Source organism: Aythya ferina (assembly GCF_964211825.1).
Source record: "Aythya ferina genome assembly, chromosome: 1".
Lineage (NCBI taxonomy): Eukaryota > Metazoa > Chordata > Aves > Anseriformes > Anatidae > Aythya > Aythya ferina.
The window spans coordinates 163,626,204-163,649,856 of record NC_140296.1 but is presented as its reverse complement, the minus strand read 5'-3'; the positions used below and the strand labels follow the sequence as shown (position 1 = coordinate 163,649,856).

The following is a 23,653-nucleotide window of genomic DNA, read 5'->3' as shown; positions in this document are numbered from 1 at the left end:
CTGAATATTTGCACCCAGAGTATACAACCTTCATCCATGTCTACTGGATTTCCAGAACATGATTTACCTCAAAACACTAGGAAGGTTTTGATCATCTTGGTCATAATGCAGGCCAACATTTGCCCCTTCCCTGCAATAGCAATTATACTCTAAAACAAAAGCAAGAAAACCCCAACCTGTTTGTTCCTCTGCAGGAAACAAGATCAATGGACAAGACAACAAATCAGAAATAATAAGGATGACCCCTTTTGGAGGCATGCTGGCTATATTATTGCACAGTTGGATGGTCTGTACATGGGAGCCCTCGAGTGGGCTAAACTGCACAAACAAACAGTAAGATTACCACATCTCTTTTTTAGTAGTTGGGTGTGGGATGTCAGAAGATGAAGATGGGAAAAAGGAATCTGATATTTTTTTTAAAAGTGTGTTTAAAGATTAGTGACAAGTATTCATTCTGCATGTCATTCAACAAAAATTTCAGTTGCTGTGCAGTGCAGGTAGTGTAATTGAGCACTCCTGTCATGTCACCCCAGGTCTTTGTACTGGACTTAGAACTCTTGGCGTCTCACCTGCTGATTAGACTGGGGTTAGCTTTTGTATCAGTGTGAATGTTGGAAGGACAGACACTTCTAAGGTGTTTGCTGTCCTCACTTTACAATTGTTATTGAGCATATGACTGTAGGTATAAAGAGTAGCTGCAACAGTATGAATCAGCAAATAGGAACTGTGTTAAAGCTTTTGTTCTTATTTCCAGTCGTTAGAGCTTCAAAGCTTCTAGATTTTGCAGGATATCTTTCTTTGCTAAATTGTGTCTCGCTTTCTGTTTTCCAAGTCTCCTGTTGCAAACTGTATGGTCAGTGTTGTGTAAGGCCAAATGGGGTAATATTTTGTTTTATTTTTTTTCCTGAAAATTATTTTTTCTTGTTGTTTTTAAACTTGGATGGAATTGTGTCCAGGATCATCAGCTTGTATGCAATACCAGAGCTCCTTTTACTCCAGTAGAGTTGCGGTAATTATAGTGCTTTCCCCATAAGTCTAGTACGTCTAATTGGTTCCTCATTGTGAGAGGGAAGACTTGAGTAATTGCAGTTGACCCTTTTTTGTCTTGATTTCATCATACCAAGAATTTAGAGGAGGTGGCAGTAAGGAATTGTAAGCAATTAGGTTTTGGTAAAATGCAAAAATCTCTTGCATAGTTCTCATTCTGGACATTTCCTTAGCAGGAACCAGTTCATGCTGAAAGAGAAGACTGTGATGGAAAGGTCCATCCTGTTGAGTCTGAATTACAGGGATTTTATTAAGAAACCTTGACTTTCTAGGAAAATAACTGATTCAATCCTTTTCACAGCATCTATAACTGTAGAGCCCTGCAAGGTTCATCATTTTTTTTTGTCTGCTTTGGAATCCTTTAGATGCAGATGGACGGGAAAAGAACTAGCTTGTATCTGAGCTATTTTCTTGAAATAGACAGGAACATCCTACCTGCAGTGTGTTTTCATTTATGTCTGTGTTTGATATTAAAAATCACTGCCCTCTGAAGCGACCAAATCATTCTGATCCTCTTTCAGACAGGGCATATCGTATGTCACCAGCACACCTATACAATGGTGCATTTAAGGAAAATTCAGACATGGTTCGGTCTGAAATAACTGTGTCCTTTATTCTTCAGTTATATGCAGTGGATATTATGCATGTGTCTGTATATATACACAGACACATGTACATATACACATATATATTATATAAAATACTTCTTTTTCCCAGATGTGCCTGGAGCAGATGGTGGGAATTATTTCCACTCCTTTCTTTTTCTTTCATAGATAATAGTGCCCAAAGCTAAATTTGTTTGCTTTGAATAAAAATATACGGGACCAAAAATTTTCCATGCATATTTGTCACTTGCACTGAAGTTTTGTCTGTTTGCCAGAGCTAGAAAGTTAACATCAGTCTCTTACTTCTGAGTATGGTTTGGAGAGCTGTATTTTCACCTAGACGTTTGGTTTTCCTTGGCATCAAGGTGATTCTTGACAACACTGCAAAAGTACATGAAATTCCGCTTGTTGCATATCATGTTTCTTTTTGAATATTTTGAGGAGAGTAAGCCACATAAGTGCTGTTTGTGTATGTATTTACTACTGTTTTGGATCCCCTTCAGGAAATAAAGATCTTAAAGATTTCTTTAAGGATAGGTCAAAAGATCTAAATTGGATGGAGAAAAGGGTCTGTATTTGCAAAGAATGTGAATTTCTACACTGAGCACTAGGTGAAGTTGAACAAAACTATTTTTTCTTTGGAAGAATGGGAACAAGAGTTCTATGAATAGCTAATCTGCTTTTAGTCTTACCCATCTCATGTTCCAAGGACTTTTATTTGCACTATATACACTTTTTGAACTTGTAAGTGTTTGAAGTCTTACATTTGGTGGACTAACTGGTGTGTGCTTATGTGGTGAAGACATGTGAAAAGATCTGTCTTTGCATTGTCCTGTACAATGTGTGGTAGGTTGAAACTATGCCACATCCACATAGTGCTTAAATGAGTGTTGAATTGTGTGAGTATAGATAAAAGTCACTCTGAAACGTGTCCTCTTTTCCTCCCCAGCTTCAAGATTGCCTTACCTGAACATTGTAGAACCATTATCTGCCATGAATAACCAGGCTTTACTATAGAGAAAATTGTTTTGGACTCAGAACTGTTTAATAGTAGCATTAGCATGTACCTTTTATTCTTTTATCTATGGAGCATATGTATAATAGTGGACTTTTCTTTCTTTTATTATTATTAATTTTTAATTGCATTAAACAACATCTTGCAGGGCTGTTCTAGGTAGATACTTCCAGTAAGATCTGCATGAAGGCAATGTGTAGTGTAAATTTCTGTACTTTAAATTTGATGTTTACTGGTATCATTAATAATGATGTCAAAATCTGAATACATTTTCATGTTAAAGTGTGAAATTATTCCATCTGGTTTAGCAACATTTTATATCCAGTAAACAAACCCAACCCTTTTGTCAGGATGATTTCTGAAGGAGGGGCACTCAAAGAACATTAAGGCTTTTCATCTGCCTAATGCTCTACCAACGCTGTGATTAATCTTGGGCTTGTCCACACAGGGAAATTACTCTTGAATAAGGAGGTGTAAGAGTTTTAAATACTACAATGATTCCAGGACAGCTCTCTATTTGTACTTCCTTATTTTGTATTGAGAATGCTCATGCATGGGGAGGTCATTGGAAAGCAATTGTTTCAGACTGACTAGTCTATGTTATTATACCGTGTAGACACGCATTTAAGACTTGTTTTCTTATCTGCTGCCTTTTCTAAGTTTTTCTCCTTCAAGCTGATGGTAAGTTTACAGTGGGAAAGGAAAACTCAATTTGATCTTTCTCGCTTTTCAGGATAATATCTCAGAGGATATGCAACATATTCTAGCTAAAGGACTTTAATGTCATGGCTATATCACCTCATTGCTTGTCATTTTAGTGCATTCATTTGCTCTTCTTCGGGATGTAAACCATGCATACCAGGGTTTTCCTTACAATGCTATGTGAGATGAGAGAACGTGGATGACAAGAGGTTATAATATGCCCTATATTATGTACTTGTTATGATGTACACTCATGTAATTCTTGCTGGTGGCCTCAGATGATCTTCTCATAGGGAAGACTTCTCCATATACCCTGGAAAATCAGGTGTACGTGTTCCTCAGCTGGGGCTCTCAGCCTAGTGGGAGGAAGATTTATCAGGCTGCTCCTGAAATAATCAGATTTGGCATACACTGCTAATGCCTGAGTCTTGTGTTTGAATGCATTGTTTTAGTGAGAAACTCTGTGCACTGAGCATGTCGGACTTCTCTGATGTCACTTAGCATCAGACAAAACCAGATTTATCCTAGCAAAGCTAAGTCATGAGTTCTTGGAAATATATTGGAATTAATCTTGTTTACCTCTCAAAAGGGGAATGAAAACACAACTCTGATGGGTACTTAGCAACCTAGTTCCTCTTTTGTTTTGCCTGGCTTTGGGAGAAAGCAATTTCACCCAGTGGAACACTAAGAATTTACATAATCTTTGCTGTTTTGTTCAAAAGGGTCTTTCCTTCCAGCTTTCTGTGGTTATAATGCTGTTAGCTTCCTTCCATAGTACCTTTGTTCTGGTTTGGATGGATTTCCTGGTATTTAATGATTTTATTTTTTTTAAATTTGTAATGACCACAAGATAGCACATAAGTAGGAAACTTTTCAAGTATATAGACAATTCCAAGTGATGCTGTAGCAGTGTCAGTAGATATTACAATGAAGGCAGGTTTTATGGAGGAGAATATGGAGTGGTAATAAATGGATAGAAAGAACAATTAAAATGTCTAAAGGCTGGCTGAGCATTCTCACATGCAATCCTATTTCCTCCCCCTCGTGGTGGTAATGTTCACTCATTACTTTGCTGCCTGACTTTTCTGTAACAGTTATGGCTGTAAATTAAACACTGGAAAACAGCTTTGCCTCACAGTATGTTTGGCTTGCAGTCCTTTTAGTATGGCTGGATGGGGGAAAAAAGTGCTGAAACTGCAGCAAGTCTGTCTGTATGGATTCTAGTAATATAGCACTTGCTGGGACTTGTTTGCAAATGATTCATACCACTGAGTTGCTTGAAACTATCCAAAGGTACATCCCTTGATTTTTATCAGTTGTGGCCTCTGCTGGTCCCTGTTTATGACAGCAAAAATACGATGAGCTAGAACAGTGTAACATATGTTCAAATTTGCTTCGGATTTTTTTCCCTCAAACTAGAGTTGCTGTTAGGGCCTTTCATGGTACGTAGTTTTAGTTGTTTATTTTTTTTTCCTTGTCCTTTTCTCCCTTTTATTGGGGTTTGTTCAGCTTTATGGTTTAATAACAGCAAGTTGTATTGCAAGCAACATAATTCTTTGCTCTATGATTACATTCCATTCTAAAATTACTAATCATAGTGCTACAATGATGTGTATTCTGTCTTTTCCTTAAGCCTTGCCTTAACTAAAAGCATGGTGCAAGCAAGAACAGGAAAGAGTTAGAAAACGGTCCTTGAAGGCTGAGGTTAGACCACTGTTAAGGTTTTATGTTTGAAGAGGCATTGAAAGAGAGGATGCTGAAGATTGCAAAATGATCTGTGCATAATTAACCATGGCTCTCTCTAACCATAAGGGTTTTTTTGAAATCCTGTAGTGGGATGCCTTTTGACTGACTTCCTCTCTTCAGCTTGTTCCATGCTTGATTAGTACTGTTAATGTATCTATCTCGCTTCCTTCGTTTCCTCCTTCTCAGACATGAGGATCTTTAATTGCAGTCTTTATTAAAAAAAAATAAAATCCAAGAGCTCACCTGAATGTGTGCTAATGTAAGGCTTTTCAAAGGCATCTGGATAAATAGGGGGAAAAAAATGTAATATGCTGTTGGCAAAGACACACAAGGTTTCCTAAATTACTGCTATAGCATCTCCTTTTTGTCCTCAGCAATGTTAGCATTGGTAATGTCACTACAAGGGCCAGACACTTAAAGATACATAAGTGTCTCATTCCAAGCTGAATTTTAGCATTTGGGTCTTGTGAACAGGTGTTTTGCAGAAAGTATAAAAGATTGCTTTGAGAAGGAAAAAGTTCTTAACAGCTGAGTTCTATTGATTGATGCTTCTGTCTGAAAGTGTTTGTTGTGGTCTCTTCTCTCTTTCTTCAGCCCCTGAGCATCTTTGATGTCCAGTTTCTGAATGCAGTTGGAGACCTGTTGGACCTCATTCCTGCATTATTTGAGTATTCTACGAGGAGCGGACAATGCAATGTGGATGCAGGAGGTCATGGGAAATACCAGTGGGATATGGGTCACTGCTCTGCACTCATCAAGGTGAGCACTAAGAAATTCAGCTCCAGCGATTGTGTTGATTCAAAATGCCATGAGTCTGTGTTTCTGTAGTCTTCACTGTTCATATTGCATGTGCCTGAAGAGACCCTTGTTGATCAAGGCACTTTTATGTAGTTACCATTTGTACCTCCATGGCATTCTGGGTCCAGTTTTGCTCACTGGTGCTTGGAGGGAGGGGAAACAACAAAAATAAAAACCACAGAGAATGACAGTGGAAAAGCTATTAGAATTACTGGGGAATGGGAAGCTACTGTGGAGAGGAAACTGGATGAGAGTAACTTATTTCATCTTGCCAAGTGAAGGTCAGAAGGGGATACCATGAATGTTTACAAATACCCTGGGAATGTAAGTAGGGAAAAGGTTACTTAGTGCTGACATAAGAACAAATGGGTGTGTGAGGCTGGTGGATGGTGGATGAATACAGTCCAGAAATTAGAAAAAGTTTTCTTAGTGTTAGCAGTGATATTCTGGATTAGCTTTCCCATGGGGATAATGACAGGAAGAAAACCCTTTTAAAATCTAAGGTTCTAATACATCATGGCTGCAATTAAATTTTTCTACTAAAATTGTCAAACATCTAGTCAGTGTATGGAGATTCAGGTATTCCAGAGCAACCATATTTATCTTCAGCTGAGATGCGTTCATTCAATATTTGACTGTAACAAAATGTTTGAGGTGGCCATAAGTCTTAGAAACAGGGAAATGCTTTGAGAAGACATACTATCAATATGTATCTTTTCAAAATGCATACCTACTTGCATTTGCTTCTGTGCTTTAAAGTTTCCCAAAGGTGTTTTCACAGAAAGAGCATGTTCTAAGTTAATGTTTGATATGTTTGTAGAGATATGATTTGAGTGCATAACTACAAACATTTAAGAGGAAGAGGGAAACAAGACATGTCTTGGTACACGGGTGCTCCAAAAAAAAACCCCTAAACTGTTTCATTTTGAACAATGACAAAGATTTGAAAGCACCACATTGGCAAGAACTATCTCCAAAGGTTTCAAAAATTCAGTACACAATTAAAAAAGTTCAGTACACAACTAAAAAGCACAAGAATCTGGTCCCTCTTGAACAATGCAGTTAGACTGCTTAAAACAAATTGTTCTCCTGGTTTCTATCAAGTACAAAACATGCAGAGTATGGTAGGGCCTGAAATGGTTCATCATTATGCTTCTGTTTTCCAGGTTCTACCTGGATATGAGAACATATATTTTGCCCATTCCAGCTGGTTTACATATGCGGCCACGCTGAGAATATACAAGCATTGGAATTTCAATATAGTTGACCCATACACTAGGACCGGCCGTGTCTCATTCAGCAGTTACCCAGGTAAGGTCTCATCCCCCTCCCAAAAGAAAAGGTATTCAAGATGACATGGACTGTCTGGCTTGCAGATATCTTGCCTGTAAAAAGGTCTATACCTCAACAAGCATTGGGTTCAACGTACCTTAATCCTTTTAGCCATGGGGAGGACAAAATGCCTTGTTCAATTTTCTAGCCTAAACATCTCATGGTGGTGTTTTTGTTTTCTTTTTTTTGTTTGTTTTTTTTTTCCTGTTGGCTAATCACATCTAGTGCTCAGAGTAGTACTAGTTAAATATTCTTCTACCTCTCACACAAACACACTGCTTTGAGTTCTGCTTGGTGTAGTGCACAGCCATCTCAACTGTTGAACTTAGTACCTTGTTGACAGCATTCACACGTTTGGTAATAACGAGGTTTTGAACACTTGTGTTTAGTACCATGGTATGACTTGTACTGTAATAACATTACTAGACACTATCAAACACTAGCCATTTGAAATTGTAGAGACTTTTTTGATGCTGGGTTAGCAAACCTTGTTTTTTTTCCCCCCCTCTTGCAGCTTCTCTAGAAACTGGCAAAGGGAGGTATTTTTAATGTGTATTTTACGTGTCAGAAATATATCCAGCCAGAGTATTTAAAATTACCCTTGGGAAGATGAGGCAGCATGTAGTGTTCTCAAGTTTCCTGGAAGAATATTAGAAATTATTGGTACTTAACATTTCAGTGGTGAAATATGTACTCTTGCTGTTTTTGTTAGTTTTTTAGTTTTTTAATAACAAACAAACAGCTCAAATTAGCACCAAGAAATGTGATCATGAAAAAACAAAGCAAATTTAAGATTGTTTGGAGGAGTTAGCACTGCATACATTTTTAAAGGTGGAATTTCAAATTCAAAAATGGCCAGACACTCAAATCTGCAACTTTTTAAAGTGAAATATGTGCTGTAGAAGGTCATTTGATTCTGATGAAATTGTGTTGGCTGATGATTGCAAAATGTGCTTTGATTTATTACTGTGCTTGTCTTACTACAAAGGCAGGGGTCTTTTTGGCTTGGACTCCTGAAACTGTTCTATAAAGCAGTTGCATTCATTTCACATTAAAAGCAATCTTTTTTTTTTTTCATTTTTTTTCTTTTTTTTTTTATTGTGGATTTCTGACCCAGTAACCCTCAGGAACACAATTTTCCTGGGATTTTTGCTTTAGGGAACGAGTCAGAGATATTTTGGCAAATGCCTGTAAAGTGTACAGCCTTTCAGGAGCATGGGTTTTCTCTGAGGAATTTGACTTTCTTGTCAGAAGGAATTTTGCCAAGCCTGTATAACCTGGTAGGAAGTGAAGGTTGTCTGAGCTCTGTTCTTCACCTGAATGTACAGAAGGTCATTCTGGATCTTGTATCTCACAGAAAAAATACTGTTGAAGATAGTATTGTCCTTTAGCAGAATGTGGCTATGTTTCCCAACTGTTGCATGCTGTATTGTGCTGCAGATGCAAACTTGGGATCAGGATCCGCCACACAGAGTGACTTTTATTATTATCATTAATGCTACTGCTCTGTTGTGTTGTTTGTTTTTTTTTTTTTTTTGGAGGGTGTATATGCAGGTATCTTTGGGTTGTTCCTTTTGTGGAATCTTTATATAGAGAGAAATACGTATCATCTGCTTTGACAAGACTGATAAAGCACACTGTATAGAGGGTACCTGAAAACCAGCTGTGCTAAATGCTTGGGGTCTGCTTGCTAGTGCACAAAATCCCAGGGCATTTCCCTGAGACTGGTGTCTGCAGGGAACTTTTAAGAGAGGGCTTATTTTAAAGCTTGCTTGTCCTAAGTACTCTGATGCAGTGATGTGGTAAGGTTTCATTCTACCAACAAAATTCAGTGAGAACTGTTGCAAAACGTACTTCCCATGGCTACAGTGGAGTTTGAGAGACCTGTGGTATGTCAAGTGTGCTCACTGGCCACTTAATTACAAGGTAGTATCGCAAGCACTAGGCAAGTGTGACCCATTGACTACAGCAGATTACATTAGCTGTAATGTAGCTCACAAACTTGCAGTTTTCCAGATGAGCAAACGCAAAATCAACTGGTCTGGTAATGATCTCAGGGCATCACACAGGAAGGAGGGAACTACCAGAAAACTCTGCTCCATGTTGTGATGAGATGAAGCGCTAAATTTTCAGGGCATCTGACCATGAAATCCACAAATCCTGCCCATGGCTCAACTTGACAACTGTAACTTCTCTCTGCATGTGAGTTCCCACTCCTGTTCTCTGTCCTGACAGGTACCTCCTGGGACATTCGTACTGGTTCTTAGTAAGATCCCCTGAACAGGAGGGATCCACATGATCCTAACGTACATAGAAGTATTGACTTCTGGAGGAAACAAGGCATTAAGAAGGAGGTTTCCTTCCAGGCCTTCAATGGCACTTAACCGAATAATTCATAGCTCTCTCTTGTCCAGTAGACTGGTTATGAAGTAAAACTTAAGCTGTCCAAAAGCTGTGTCAGAAATGTTTCAAGGAAACACTTGTCTTCTGAAAAGGAATGTGCGACTCCCTCATTTCTCCTGAGATCAGAGTAAAGTTGTCCAGATTGTTTATTTACTGCATTTCAAAATACAGGTAAAATTGTGAAATTAAACTGCAAAAAAAAAGAGTATTTGTTACATCTCGGGTTAAAGGATCTAAGCTGACTGGCTAGTTGTGATGTACACTGGCATATGCATTATGATACAGCTAGAGGGCCTTGCACTTCCTTGCTTTTGCTGAGGCTCAGCAAGCAGAGGATGATCTGGAACTGCAGAGTCCATTCCTGTTTCCTCAGCAATTTCCAATATTCTTGCCAGCATGCTTAAATACTACTGCTGCAGTTTCTTTCAAGTTTCCTTCTTTCTGCTTTCTCCCTTTCAGACCCACAGTAGCACTGCAGGGGTACTTGCAAGGGGAATGAATGAGAGCAGTAATCTCTGCTCTTGCAGAATGATTTAACCACCTACGCTCGTTTCCACACTAATCCTAATCCTCACTTGAACCCTGCTCATCATTTCAGCTTTCTCTTCTGTTCAAAGCATCTGTGCAGAGCTGCATGCAGAACATCTCTGTGAACCTCTGGAAAGGAAGAGTAGCTCTGAGCTGAATGCTTGGACACCTCCGACTTTGGTGTCTTGTTCAGACTGAGCATAAGTACTTAATGTTGCTGGTGAGTTTCTGCAGAGCAGTGAACTTAAATGCAAAGGCCAAGTAACATTTGCTAACAACTGTTGAGTGAAGCTCTGCTCATTTGGAGGGATAAGAAATATGATGACAGAGACTAGGTGGGTGTTGTTTTTGCAGGACATGTCTAGTAAAAAACAAAACAAAACAAAAACAAACAAACAAAAAACAGATAAGGCCAAACAAAAATTCCCCTGGCTGTGCAGTCACTGTTTGACACTGCCCCACTGAGTTATTTCCAGATATTAGCCCTATTAGCTGATGAAATTTCCCTGTTTTCGTTGGACAGCAGGGAGAAGATTGCAGTTTCCAAGATCCCCATCCATTTGGGTGGAGCTTTTTTGAAGAGTTAGTTTTGAACCCCATTTAAAAAAGGGAATCTACCATTTGGACCCAGGCACAGTAGTTTGGGTAGTGACCTGCTTTCTCTAGGTGAGCTACAGTCTTGTTAAATATGTTGTATTCTGGTTTTAGGTACTTAATCAGGGGAATAGCACATTCTCCACTGGCACCAGCATGCTTATGGGTTTTGCCACATTTCTTGCTTCCCAGCTTCCTCCAACATCTGTCTAAAACCTGAGGGCGAGCAGAGGAAAAGTATCTGATGCACTTTATGACTCTGGTATCTCATCTCCATTGTGGGGTGTACCTTTGCCTAGTACCTAGGAGAGATCTGCAGGTGAAAGGAAGGCAGCTGGCAGGAGATAAATCATGGTATGAAAAGCATCTGCTGGTGGGATTATGAAAGCTAATCCAGAGAAGACATCTCCCTTCCTATTGTTAAGTGTGTTTGTAGCCCAGAGCATTGAGCCGTTTAGGCTGGAGCTACTCTCATCCATGTGAGGTGATTGCTAGGGCTCTTGTCCCTGACTTCCAGACTATGACACTGCACCTTTCTGACACTGAATGAACACAAGGACCAGTTAAAATTCCAGAAAAGTTGATTCCATCTGGTTGAGAAAGCAGCAACTACCTCTTTAGGAACAATAGCTGTCAGGAGCACATCCCTGTTCTGTCCATGTCCCTCCCATTCTCATACTATTCAGTGTGATGACTCCCCAGAGAACACTATGGCTCAGATTTCAAAAAAAAGAAAAAAATCAACCAAGCAAACCAAAACATTAATAGTGGTGTGAATGAAGTTCCAGAATCTGGAAACTTCAGTTTTCCAGTGGTGTTTGGAAACAGAATCTAAATGGCTCAGACCCTGAAGATGCAGTCAGAAGTGCTTTTATTTCTTTCTTTTTATGGGAAGAGTCAGGTTCGTTGAAAGGGGAGGAAGAAAAAACACAGAACAACAAGATTGAGAGTAGTTGATAAAAATGGGAAAAGGGTTTACAGAGGAAAATATGTCACTGTTATCTCTCTGTACAGTTTACCTAAAAGGCAATTTCAATTGTAGCAGATTCTCATACATAGTGGAAAAATGAGGATAACACAAGAAGACATCAAATATCTGCTGCTATCTCTAGGCTTCATCTGGGTTTTATTTTTGTGGATGCTTTTGTCCTTGGTAAACCTGTCATATGTATTTAACTTCCCTTTGTCTCAAGGGTGCCTGTACCTTAAGTCATAATGACATATGTTGTCTCTGGATAACTGAGCTAATAATGGTGTATCATGGAGGGCACACTGTATTATAAAAGTACTGCGGGATGAAACTTGGTAAATACTGAGTCCTGGAAAGAAATCCACTTGTTTTCAGCTCATCTTAGCTTTGCAAATTATTTGAACTACAGAACTCATTCAACTTAATTATTTGAGTTGCCACTTACTTTGAGTTGAGTTTTATCTCAGCTTAAGTTGATTTAAAAAGGAGAGAAAGCTATTCAGTTTATTTTGAAGTAGGTCACTTTGTACTGGTATCCACGTAGGAATTAGTGCTCAGTTCAAACCACAGTTGTTTAACAGTTTCATTTTTGGTCTCTGGACAAGCACTCATCTTGCTGTGCAGCAGTTTACCTCAGGAGTAGTCAGCGTTGTGGTATAAAACAGGCTGACAGAGCCAAGTTTAGAGTGTTTCCCTTCTTGTCTGTATTTACTTGAAAGAATTATGCTATGGATACTCTTTATTTATTGCCACTCTCATTCTCTTTTTGAGAGTGAAGTAGTAGGACCCGCAAGCTGTCAGGGTGCTCTGCCTGTTCTATATGGACATATCATTAGAGAACAGGTACCTGCAAAGTGTATTTTCCTGGATCTGATTTGAGATTTGGGGATTTTAAAGAAATCTTGCTGAAATTGAGCCTTTAAATATTAATTTTGCTAGAAGGTCTGCCTTTTTGATGAGGCAGGACTGGATTGTCTTTCTGGTTATCATAGGTTGCTGACCTCACTCTGTTTGCAAAGTGTATTAACAAGGCTTGCTGTACAAGATGTTGTAGTGGGACACAACTATTAAGGTATTACACAAAGAAGATTTTAGTATTGTGTACTCTTTAAAGAGCGGTGCCATTAAAAACTTACTGACAAGAGACCACATTCTGGATAACTTCTCCACTGGTAGCTCAGTTAACAACTTTTCTTCCCCAGCCTGGTGACTGTCAGCCCCGTATCCTCTGGAGAATCTCAAAGTCAAGTTATTTCTGCTTTGTAAATAGTTGCCAAGCTATCCATGGCATTATAGCTGACCTTTGCAGTTCTGTATACCACCTCCTGACATGGGATCTGCAATTGGACCTAATGTTTCTGTTGGCATATAACCTGGAAAGGAATCCTGCTCTGAGAGTTGTGGTTGTGTTGAGTTTTGCAGGACTGTTGCATGTCACAGAGAAGAGTAGGTAGAACTTTCTCTTGTATACAGGAGTTGGCTTAAAATTTGGGAGGTGCCCATTTCTTAGAGATGCTTTTCAGAATAGTTAGATTGGAAAAGATTAAACTAAGTAGGAAGACTTTTCTGCTTGGTTTGTTTAGTACAGAAGAGATCCTTTTTTGGGGGGGGGGGGAGAGGGGGAGGGGGAAAGAAAGGTTGATCCATTAAAAAAATAAAAAAAGCTGATGAAGATCTGTTTGTGGAGGTTGTATTTTTGTTCTGTTTTTGTCATTGTTTTTGAAGAAACATTTTTGTTATGAACAAACACTTGCTAGATCTTTATACTATGTATTCCCCAGAATAAGACATTGCTTGACATATGAAGGGTAAACTTCCAAGTGGGAAAGGTTGGGACACAAACCTGAAGCAAATGCTCTAGACAAAGCAGGTTGTGTGTTGGAAACATGACAAGTGAGAAATTGTACTGGCAGGTGGGCTCAAAATACTTGCAGAAGTTACCATCTCACCTTCAATATTTTTATGGCTTTATTTAAAATGTCCAGGCACATACCCAAGCCAAGGGGATATAAATGAGTCTCTAGTTTGTTTTGTGAATACAACAAGGGTTGAGAGATAACAAATTTTTGTCTTGTTGATTAAGGCTTTCTAGTGTCCTTGGATGACTTTTACATACTTGGCAGCGGCTTGATAATGTTGCAGACCACCAACAGTGTGTTCAACCAAACCCTCATTAAGCAAGTGGTGCCTGAATCCCTGTTTGCTTGGCAGAGGGTCCGCATTGCTAATATGATGGCAGATGGTGGCAAAGCTTGGGCAGAAACCTTCTCGAAGTGCAACTCGGGTAAGTACTGTTAAATATGAATATTAAAAGAAAGGATGTGTTCCTTCCCCTGCCCTGATACCCCTTTCCTTCCCTAGGCAGGGCATGTAACTCTTTGCTCTCATACCTAGGGACCTACAACAATCAGTACATGGTGCTGGACCTAAAGAAGGTAAAGCTGCAGAAGAGCCTTGATGAAGGCGCATTGTATATTGTTGAGCAGATCCCAACCCTTGTGGAATATTCTGATCAAACAAATGTTCTACGGAAAGGTAATAGCTCCTATAGCATTTGCTGGCCTAGGAGAGCCATCTCTTTGTGCCAGCTGACTGTGCTTTGTACCTTTGTAGCTTTCTGAATGCTATTGCTGAGGTTTGAGTTAGAAAGCCTTGTGTGAGTGTCCCAGTGGTACTCTATCAATAACACTGTCCGCTTCTCCTGTCTGCTGTGGCAGAAATATGGTGAGTGTCTGTGTTTCTTAGAAGCAGGGGAGGGAATAATAGACTTCTTTCTTTCCTTTTTTTTTTCTTTTTTTTTTTTTTTTTTTCTCCTTTGGTATTGTTTTGCCCAGTTTTAGAGACCCATGAGGAGGAAGGTGAGGTCTATTTGCAGCTGTGCTGAATAACTGTGATGCTGTAGGCTGCTTGGTGAGTGTGTTGCTGTATAAGGAGATGAGCTTTTAAATTGGAGAGAAGCTTTGCACTAGATTTAGCTCCTGAACTTTTCTGGAGTTCTGTTATCTAATAAACTTGTTCTTCAAAAGATTCCTTGATCCCCCAGCAAGACTAGCAGTAAGTTGTTGGAAAACAAACAAACAAAAACCTAGGTGAAATAAAACACCCACTGTCAGGTTATATTCACAAGTGGTTTATAGACATATTATGCCAGCACCCAAAAGCCTGATCCCTTTCCACAAATTTAAGCATGTGCCCCTTCCTCTAATCACGTGCTGAGGTGCTAAGTTGATGAGAATTGCTCTTTATCATCAAGATCACTGGAAGTGCGTGGAATGCCATTTTATATTGACAGCTAGGGTTGCTTCTCTTTGGATTTTTTCCTTGTGTCTGGGTGCTTGGAAGAGTCTAGCTTATTTGAGGCACTGCTGCAATGTGAATGTGGTCTTGAGATGTTTCATACCAATAATGTAGAAAGATCCCCTCTCTACCACTTACGCTTTTCTGGCACCTGTATCCATGGAAGATATGAAGCAGGCCATTGCATTTTATCTTCTAGTATTTCTGTGTGGTTCAGTGGTGAAATGCTTTGGGATCCTCTGCAGTGTGTCGTGCATCATAGTGCAGACAACCAAGCTAAAGAAGACATCTCTAGCTTTTGCACTTGAAGTAGCACAACCATGTCACAAGAGCATGGCATCTGTGCAGGCAAGCCAGTCTTAGTGGGTTCCTTTTCAGCAGTGATTGTAGAACTGCCGTGTGGGATTCCCATAGGGCTGAGTCCAGTGGGGGCTTGGACACCCACTAACCGATTATTCCCTCCTAAGAGATCTTGTGACTGCTCTGTGTGGGAAAGTGGTGACATGCATTAGAAGTTCAATGATATTTTATGTTTACTGTACGGCTCTTCCCAGGTTATGTAAATGCACCTTGTGTACGTTGGATCTTGCAGCAGAAGTCACCCAGTCTCCAGAAGCTTAAATGTTTAACAGCACTCAGGGTGGGCTGAGCTCTGCAGAAGTGCTGCCTTCGAGACCTCAGCTGCTAAAAGCCAGCACTGGTTCTGTGAGCACCAGTCTTGGACTCCTCCATGCCACCCAGGGCAGGGGCTTTGGGGGGATTTGTCTGTTCCCTGATGCTTGGAGCAGCCTGGGTGAAGGAAGCTGCCTTTCTCAAGCACAGAGCTGGCGTACAGTGTGTGGAGTAGCAAACCCTGGCACACTCTGTGATTTTCTTGTAGCTGGTGTTCAAAGATTTCTCACCAATCTGGCCTGCTCAGAGAGAGCAAGCATCTATTTGCACCACAATCATTTTTCTTAATTTCTTTCAGGCATAAACCTAGGAACAGCAGAGAATGAGAATTGAGTTCTCAGGTGAACAAAGGCAGGCATCGCTCTAGTAAGACCTGGATCTGGAAAACAAGCAAACATTATTTTTTGTTTATATGGGTTTGCAAATGGAAAGATTTTTATGGCTTTTGTCAGCTTGTCTGTTAGGCCAGTGCAGGTGACTTCTAAAAATCAGGAATCTTTTATGTTGCCCCTTCCAGGCAAAGATGTCAAGGAGCTTTCTGTATGTTGATGAAGAAAACTCAGGAACCCTCTAGAGGAAGTGGAGGAGGGCAGTACTGGCTCCAGCTTAGGGACAGGGCACAGGAATGGCTACAGATCAGATGTTTGCCGATGATGAGTGAGTAGCACATCCATTTCAGTATCAAAATCACCATTTCCAATCAAAACTTGTGATCTCAGTCTCTTCCACCATGTGCTTCTCATCTTTTCACTGCCCTTCCTCTCAGCGCTGCTGAGATCCTCCCTCTGGGCAGAGGAAGGTATTGTCTCAGACAGCTATTGCTACCTTCATGTCATCTCCCTGCCCCCTTCCAACATTACATCACCTTTTACTCTTTTTTTCCTCACTGTTCACAATGACAGACCTAACAGGCAGGTTTCAATGGCCTGTGTCAGCCCTTGATTAAAGCCTGCCTCAGGTTGGATGCTGCACTGTCAGTGTGGGATTTGCAGTCTTGCAGGGCCTAGGACACAAAAGAGCTTTTTCTGGAAGAGAACTTCAAATGTTCTGTTTTAGAAAATGCCAGCAGACAGGGTACTTCCACCTGTGCTGCGTGCTGAACAGGACCCAAGCTAGTAAGGCCTCTGCTCAGGCAGCTTTCCAGTGCTGATGTTGTCTGTGTATCTGTCCTTCAGGAAGCTTGGTTTGTGTAGGTGCATCTCGCTGCCAGTGAGTCCCAGCTGACTTACTTGAGCATTTTACCATCAGACTCCTCATGTCATACTGGGCTATGTTAATAAATGGAGTGCTGCATTTACTAGCGTTGAAATAGTAAGTCTCTAAGCCAGATTCTTTCAGAAGCAACGTTCCCTGTTGACAATGGGAAGGTTCGTGCTTTGGAAGGGAGCTAAAAATATGCTGCTCCTGGGACTAGCACATGCTGGGACTAGCTCATGGTATATAGTCTCTTCCTAAAGACTCCTTGATGCCTGCCTTGAAGAGTGTGTGTGGGGAAGTATAGATATCTAGTGTATTTCTCCCAGGGCTTGAGGTACCCTGATGGTCTCCTGGGTCTTCACAAGTTTTTTTTCTTCCTACAGTAGCCTTGTTTCTGGCAGTTACATCACCTAGCCAAACTCTCTGGAGTTCTGGCTGGTAATCCTGCAGAGAAGTGCAGGATTAACACTTGCTCTTGGAAAAGTTATGATGGGTCTTTGCTCTCTCGAGGTCAATTGCTTCTTATCCCTCAAAGGCTGATGGGGAACAGATATGCACTTGTCACTATCTCTTGTTCCATGGTTCCTGTTTGTCTGTCTATCTCCAGGACTTCTGCTGAGACCTGGGGCCTCTTTCTATCTGCTGTTTTGGGACCTTCATTATGTTATCAGTGTATATTTGTTTAGGAGACTTTATATCTTCATTTTTAATTGTCATCTGCCCTCATCGCTGCTCTGTGTGGTGTCTGTGTTTGTCCCTGGCAATTCAGCACAGTGCATGACTGCCTTGGTGAGATGGGAAGAGGGGAAAGAAGGGAGTGCGTTCAAGCCTCTTGCAAGGAAGTTTGGTGGAGGGAAATGATCTTTCACTGCTCTCAGGCTCAGAGGAGTGTAACCTCTGCAGAAGGGCTGTGGCTGGTCTGTGTCCACCTCAGGCTCCTGCAAGTCTGATCTTTGCTGCTTTGCAGGATGAGTCCTCAGGGTGGAAGTCTAGGGACCGGCTGCCTGTGCACAGTCCCCAGTGGTGTTATGTAGGGTGTCAACCCCTGTCGTTCCAGTGACTGTTGCCTTATTTTGTTGCTTTCAAACCAGTTTGACCTGTTATTCCTCGAAATCTGGTTAAGGTGATGTGGTATGGGAAATGGTTTATTTTGCTTATGTTGATATAAACAAGAGTGTTCAGCTTTTCCAAGTGACTAACAGGTTGTTTTGTGTCTCCGGCAGGTTACTGGCCTTCATACAATATCCCTTTCCACGAAAAGATTTACAATCTCAGTGGGTATGCAGAATATGTTGAGAAGTATGGCCTGGATTTTTCTTATGAGCTTGCTCCAAGAGCAAAAATCTTCCGTCGAGACCAGGGCAAAGTGACTAACTTGGAAGACATGAAGTACATCATGAGATACAACAGTAAGAAATACACTTGTATATTGTGGAGCTGATCTTAGTAAAGCAATGGGACCTTTACTTTTTTGTTTTAGTGGGGAACTGCAGCTTTACTTACAGATCAGAGTTACATTACCCTAGGTACAGAGTATATACACAAAACAATAAATAAATAAAAAACAACACAAGATGACTCTAGCTAGGAAACAAGGCTAAAAATTGCTCTTAACAGAGAGAGACTGGGTTCCTGACAGAGTAATGTCCCGTGGGCTAGCTGCACGACCTTTGCAAAGAGCGGCTGACACTCAAAGAGACTCTCTGAGGACTGCTGTTACCCTGCCACATGTACAACCTACAAATCTTAAAAGCCTTAAAATCCTAAGCAGCAGTCACGTCAGATCAGAGAATTTGGTGTAAAATTTCAGGTCAGTTTGGTGCTCTTCCCTCCCTCCCTGTTCAGGAAGGGTGATTTTTAGTAGGTAATGTTCTGCTCTGCTTTTCCCTGACAGGGTTCTCCTTAACTGGATTAAAAACAGCTTAATTAACTTCTGGCTAAGCCTGTCTTTAAGTGCAGATAGCTTTAGATGCTATATTTTGATTCCCAATTACAGGGAGCACTCTGATTACTGGGCTTGGGGTTTGGGAGGCCTCTCCCAGGGTGGGGTATTGCTGCTGTTTGGGCTGTGAGTAGCAGCATGCTCATAGATGTTGAGGCTTGTCCTTCTTCCCCTGCTAGCTCACAGCTACTGCAGTGGGTGTTTGAAGGCTTTGCTCCTTGCCACTTATTTTAGTCCAGAAGAGGAAAAGACAGGATCTCACTGCTATACTCTCCCACCCCCCCATCCCTTTCTCTTCCACTTTTCTCTCCTCACAAAGTTCCCACAAGCTTTTGTCATGCAGAATTACAAATGTTTGTGGTTACAGGTTGGTGGTGGTGCCCTGGGAGGCAGAAATAACTGTATGAATTTGGATTAGGAGCTTGTCTACTTAATGTCCCATCTTGAGCACTGTTTTTCCAGTTAGTACCTAAGGAGGCGCATGAAAGCAGTGTGATAGACTGTTTCTGCCAGCACACTTAGCCAGCATTTAGTGGTTTGGGGACTTTGCTTCAGTAGTAGAGACTTTGGGTGAAGGAGCTAATTTGATTACTTTTCTTCCGTCCCCGCCACATTTCTCCCCAGACTACCAGCGTGATCCTTATGCTGAACACAATCCTTGCAACACCATTTGCTGCAGGGAAGACCTGAATCCTTCCTTTCCAGTGCCTGCAGGCTGCTACGACTCCAAGGTAAGTAACCTTATTCTCAATATCTGCTGAAGGTTTGCTGCAACCTGTTTGTGCTCTGTGGCAAAGTTCCCTGTCCTAGGATGGGCATGGCCAGGCCTGTCTGTTATCTCTTTTCATTGTCCCAGTGCTTGATGGGGAATGATGGCCATGGGGACTTGTGGTGTTTTAGGCATTAAGTCCCAAGGCTTTCCAGCAGGAGGAATATTAGTGAAGGTTGAAATAAGTCCTCACATCACTTGGAGGACGATGGGGAAGGTAACTGTTGTAGAGCCCCAGCCTCCTGGTAATGGGGGCTGTGTGGGTGCCTCCCCAGAGCCCACTAGAATGTGTCTTTGTCCTCATTTTAGTTTTACCTTTTCAGAAGCCTGGCTTTCTAGTGAGTCACACTGCTCCAGGTCTCCACCTTTCTGTAAAACTGCTTCGAGCAAAGTTCCCCAAAGGTCACCTTGCTTTTTGGCTGAGAAAATCCTTAGACCCCCCTGTCCTGGAGAAAGCAGCAGTTTTTCTAGGCAGTTTGTACAGTATTTTCACTGTGAAGGGCAATACCTGAGCACACAGCTGTCCAGCCCTGACGTGCTGCTAAGTTGTGCAGTGCTTTATCCCATGGGGATCAGCCTGCTGCTCCTCTGGGTGGTTTCGTTGCTCAGATGGGCCCTATGGAGGCTGCTCTGGCACTGCCAGTGCTGAGCATCTCCTCTCGGCTTGGCTCTTACGCTGCCTACCCAGACTTTTGGAGGCACTCAGACACAGGCAGGACTGTCCTGAGGGCAGACCGACTGCCTTTCTCACCCTGCATAATGCAAGGGCTAGAGGGCAGCGTGGACTCGGGCTGCCCTTCAGCACTGGCTGTTTGTGGCTGAAGATGCCTCTGTAGGGGAGGAATGCTGCCTGACTAGCATGCATTTCCCATTGCTCAGTTTCTTACCGTATTGTTATCAAATCTCCCTGAGCTGTTCCTGCCCTGGGATGGGTGCATGTCAACCATGCAACAATTTTGCCCTGAACTCCCATCCTCTGTTACAGGTGTCAGATTTCCGCCTGGCTTCAGCGTTCACAGCCACTGCCATCAACGGCCCCCCCGTACAGGGTGGTCTCCCTGTCTTCACCTGGAGACGTTTTAACCACACACGCCACCAGGGCCTGCCTGAGTCATACAACTTCAAATTCGTCACCATGAGGCCGATCCTGTAAAATCAGCACTGATATTCCAAAATGAGATTTTATTTTTTTTGATGGAAACTTTCATTCCTGTGTGTAATAAATCCAGCTGGATGTACCCATCCCTGTGCCTTGCCTGCCTCCCCCTGTCCTGCCTGCTGGGTGCTTTGCACAGAGGTGGGCTGCCTCTGCGCAGGGTGGTCCTTTGCCTAGGATTGATGGGAAGTGGGCATGGCACTGCTTTTTGGTGATCTGAGCAATCATCACAGCTACTCCCAGGGGATGAGTGAACGCAGTGTGACCAGCTGAAGTGATCTGTCTCTAGGCACGGGACCTGGCTTCAGGACTGGGCCAAACCAAGCAGCTTTGTCTCTGTGCTGGCTTGATGTTTGCCTCTTGTCTGAGCAGTGCCTGCACTGCAAAAGTGCCTGTCATCTGATGCCATTTCTAGTGAAGAGTCACAGCCATGTTCTCCACAGTAGGTAACTGAGCCCATTGTTTATAGGGCCCCCCTTTCAGGGGCTTGTGCGAGGTTTCCTTTGTTGTCTCACCGAGGTAGCATGCAAAGGTCAGGTGTTGGGAGGTAATGAAGGGATGCAGTCGGTGAGTTCTGAAAGCAGCCTGATGCTCTTGGATCCCCCAGGCTGCAGTGTAGCAGCAGGAAAAGGTAGGTAAGGGTGTATGTGTGGTGGGAGTGTTGTATGCATAAATCTGTGTCTGTCCAGTTGTTCAGTGACATTTTTGCCTGCTCCCAGGGGAAGGTGACTGGGAGGGCTGGTGCTGCATGTATTACTGCTATCTGTATGTTGACACTGAAGAGTCACTGGGCTGTTTTGTGCTGGATGTTGTTTGTGTAATTAAGAAAGCAAGACAGAATAAACAACTCTTTCCTCATGGCCTTGACAGTCCAATCTAGTCAGTGCACAGTACTGCCCTGTATCATCATGAAGGCAAAGGATGAGCAGTGTGAGGTTTTGGCAAGCCTTTGGAGTGTCTTATGTGATGGGAAAGGGAGTGGGTTACTGCAGTGTGGTGACACACTACCCTAGATATTTGGCTGTCACTGTAGGGCTGACTTCTGCCAAGTGGCAAGGGTTGACCAAAAGTTTTTGTCTGAAATTCAAAGCTCCAAAGTTTTGCTGAGGCTCATAATTGGAGCAGGGAGTGTAGTGATTTATTTGCTGGAGCAGGAAGAGGTAAGTGAGGCTGCAGAGAACATCCCTGTTGTGTGCTGGGGTAGGTGGGGTGGAGGGGCAGAGAACACTGTGAAAACTGTCACTGCCAACATACAGAGAACGTACAATGAATAGAGCTGCTAGTTGCACTGCAGCACAGCATGTAGTTGGGTAAAGCACCTACCATGACTTAGTAATTTTTCTGGGCACATACAGCTACACCATAAGCATATACATTGGTGCACATTCCACTTTCAGCTGTTCCCCTGCTGGAGGAGTGAACGTGGCATTCCTTTGATGCCATAAGAGATGGTAGTGCTGTGTCAGTGCCTGCCCCTGGAGGTGGTTAGGAGGAGACCTTGCCAGGCACAGCTCTAAGTGAGGGGATGTTACTTACCTTTTAAATGCTTGGAGCTTGTGGACAGTTACTGGTGGCCTTTGTTCAAGAGTAACTTGCCCTCTGCCAGCTTTGTCAGCTTTGTGAACCCTCACTGTGATGCTTGTTGCAGGTTCTGGCCTTACAGGGCAGCAGGCTTGATGCTTTTGGGATAAACACCAAATATGAACAGGTCACTGCGTTCTTTTTACTGTACTGCCCCGTGTGCTTCCTTTGGCAGCAGGCCAGCTGCGACCACAGCAGCTGGGGTCCAGCTTCTGCTGCCAGCACAGCATCATTAAGGAGCAGAGAAGGCTGTGAGTACAGCTGTGCTAACCTATAGGGCAGGGTGTGACAGCACTGACAGCTTAATTCTCAGGCAACTGAACAGTGAAGAGGTCTCACTCATCATCTCATCTCCCTCTGCAGAGCTTATTGTCCAAGGGGAAAAAATCAAAAGGTATGTGCCTAAGCAAAAGGTTTGTTGCAATAACTGTCCTGTTTTTTCACACCCTCCACGTGCATTTTTTTCTTATATGTCCTGTGTTTTTTGCCTTTTAAATTTAAGGTTTTCGGGCTTGTGGGGAGGCAGGCAGAGTTCTTTTTTTGTCTGATTTGGGGAGGGCATGGAAAGGCGGTGGTGACAAATTCATCCCTTGCACTAATGTAAAGAAAGCAACTTGCTGTTGAGGCAATAGAGACCATCTCCAGAGACCTTGTCTCCTCTGAGCACCGTCTTCAGGAGTGTTGTATCAAATGTGAGCTCTTGCTTCCTTTGCCATCCCCCTTTCCTGAAATCCAGCAACAGCCTCACCCCAACCCATGTAGCCTAGTAGCCCTTAATGGCCTCAGCTCCCACAGAGTGACAAGATCTGTCAGCAGAGTGCTCTGCTTGAAGCTGGAGATGGCCACCAATTAGCCCATGTGTGGGTGTCCAGGCAGCATTGCATGGAGCTCCCTGGGTGGTAAGAGTGTGTTTCTGTGCCAGTGACCTGGTGCTGTGCTGCTGGCTCTGATGATTTCTTGGCCCCTTGCTATTTTACAGTTTCCATGCTGTTACTCAACAGCATCACCTGTGGTCTGTGCAGTTTGTGGTATGTATGTCCTGCTCTGCAGGTGTAGCACCCCCTTCCAGATGTACCACTGAGTGCATGGCAAGGCTGCTCTGCAGCTAAACTAGGGCCCTTGATGTTCACACTTACTTCCTCTTCTGCCCGCACAAACTGCAATTACAGCAGTGCTGGAGCGGAGTGGTTATGCTACATTTTTATGATAAATGCAATGGTCAAAACTATGTGCAAGATGTAGACTCTTACTCTAAACAGGCCATTTGAGAAACTCTCTGCACTTTCAAGTGTGATTGTA

The 23,653-nt window shown here is 42.3% G+C and overlaps 1 protein-coding gene across 4 annotated transcripts in view; it reads left to right on the top strand.

Annotated features, from left to right (window-relative positions):
* PLBD1 (phospholipase B domain containing 1) overlaps positions 1–20,859 on the top strand; it is a 38,041-nt gene extending 17,182 nt beyond the window's left edge. For all 4 annotated transcript variants that reach the window (XM_084534552.1, XM_084534553.1, XM_084534555.1 and 1 more), the window contains 8 exons: positions 195–333; positions 5,710–5,874; positions 7,080–7,224; positions 13,824–14,024; positions 14,135–14,275; positions 18,130–18,315; positions 19,473–19,579; positions 20,603–20,859. In XM_084534552.1, the coding sequence (XP_084390678.1) occupies positions 195–333; positions 5,710–5,874; positions 7,080–7,224; positions 13,824–14,024; positions 14,135–14,275; positions 18,130–18,315; positions 19,473–19,579; positions 20,603–20,770 (1,252 nt within the window). In that variant the 3' untranslated portion in view covers positions 20,771–20,859. The remainder of the gene's footprint in view (positions 1–194; positions 334–5,709; positions 5,875–7,079; positions 7,225–13,823; positions 14,025–14,134; positions 14,276–18,129; positions 18,316–19,472; positions 19,580–20,602) is intronic.
* Positions 20,860–23,653: the final 2,794 nt, after the last annotated feature.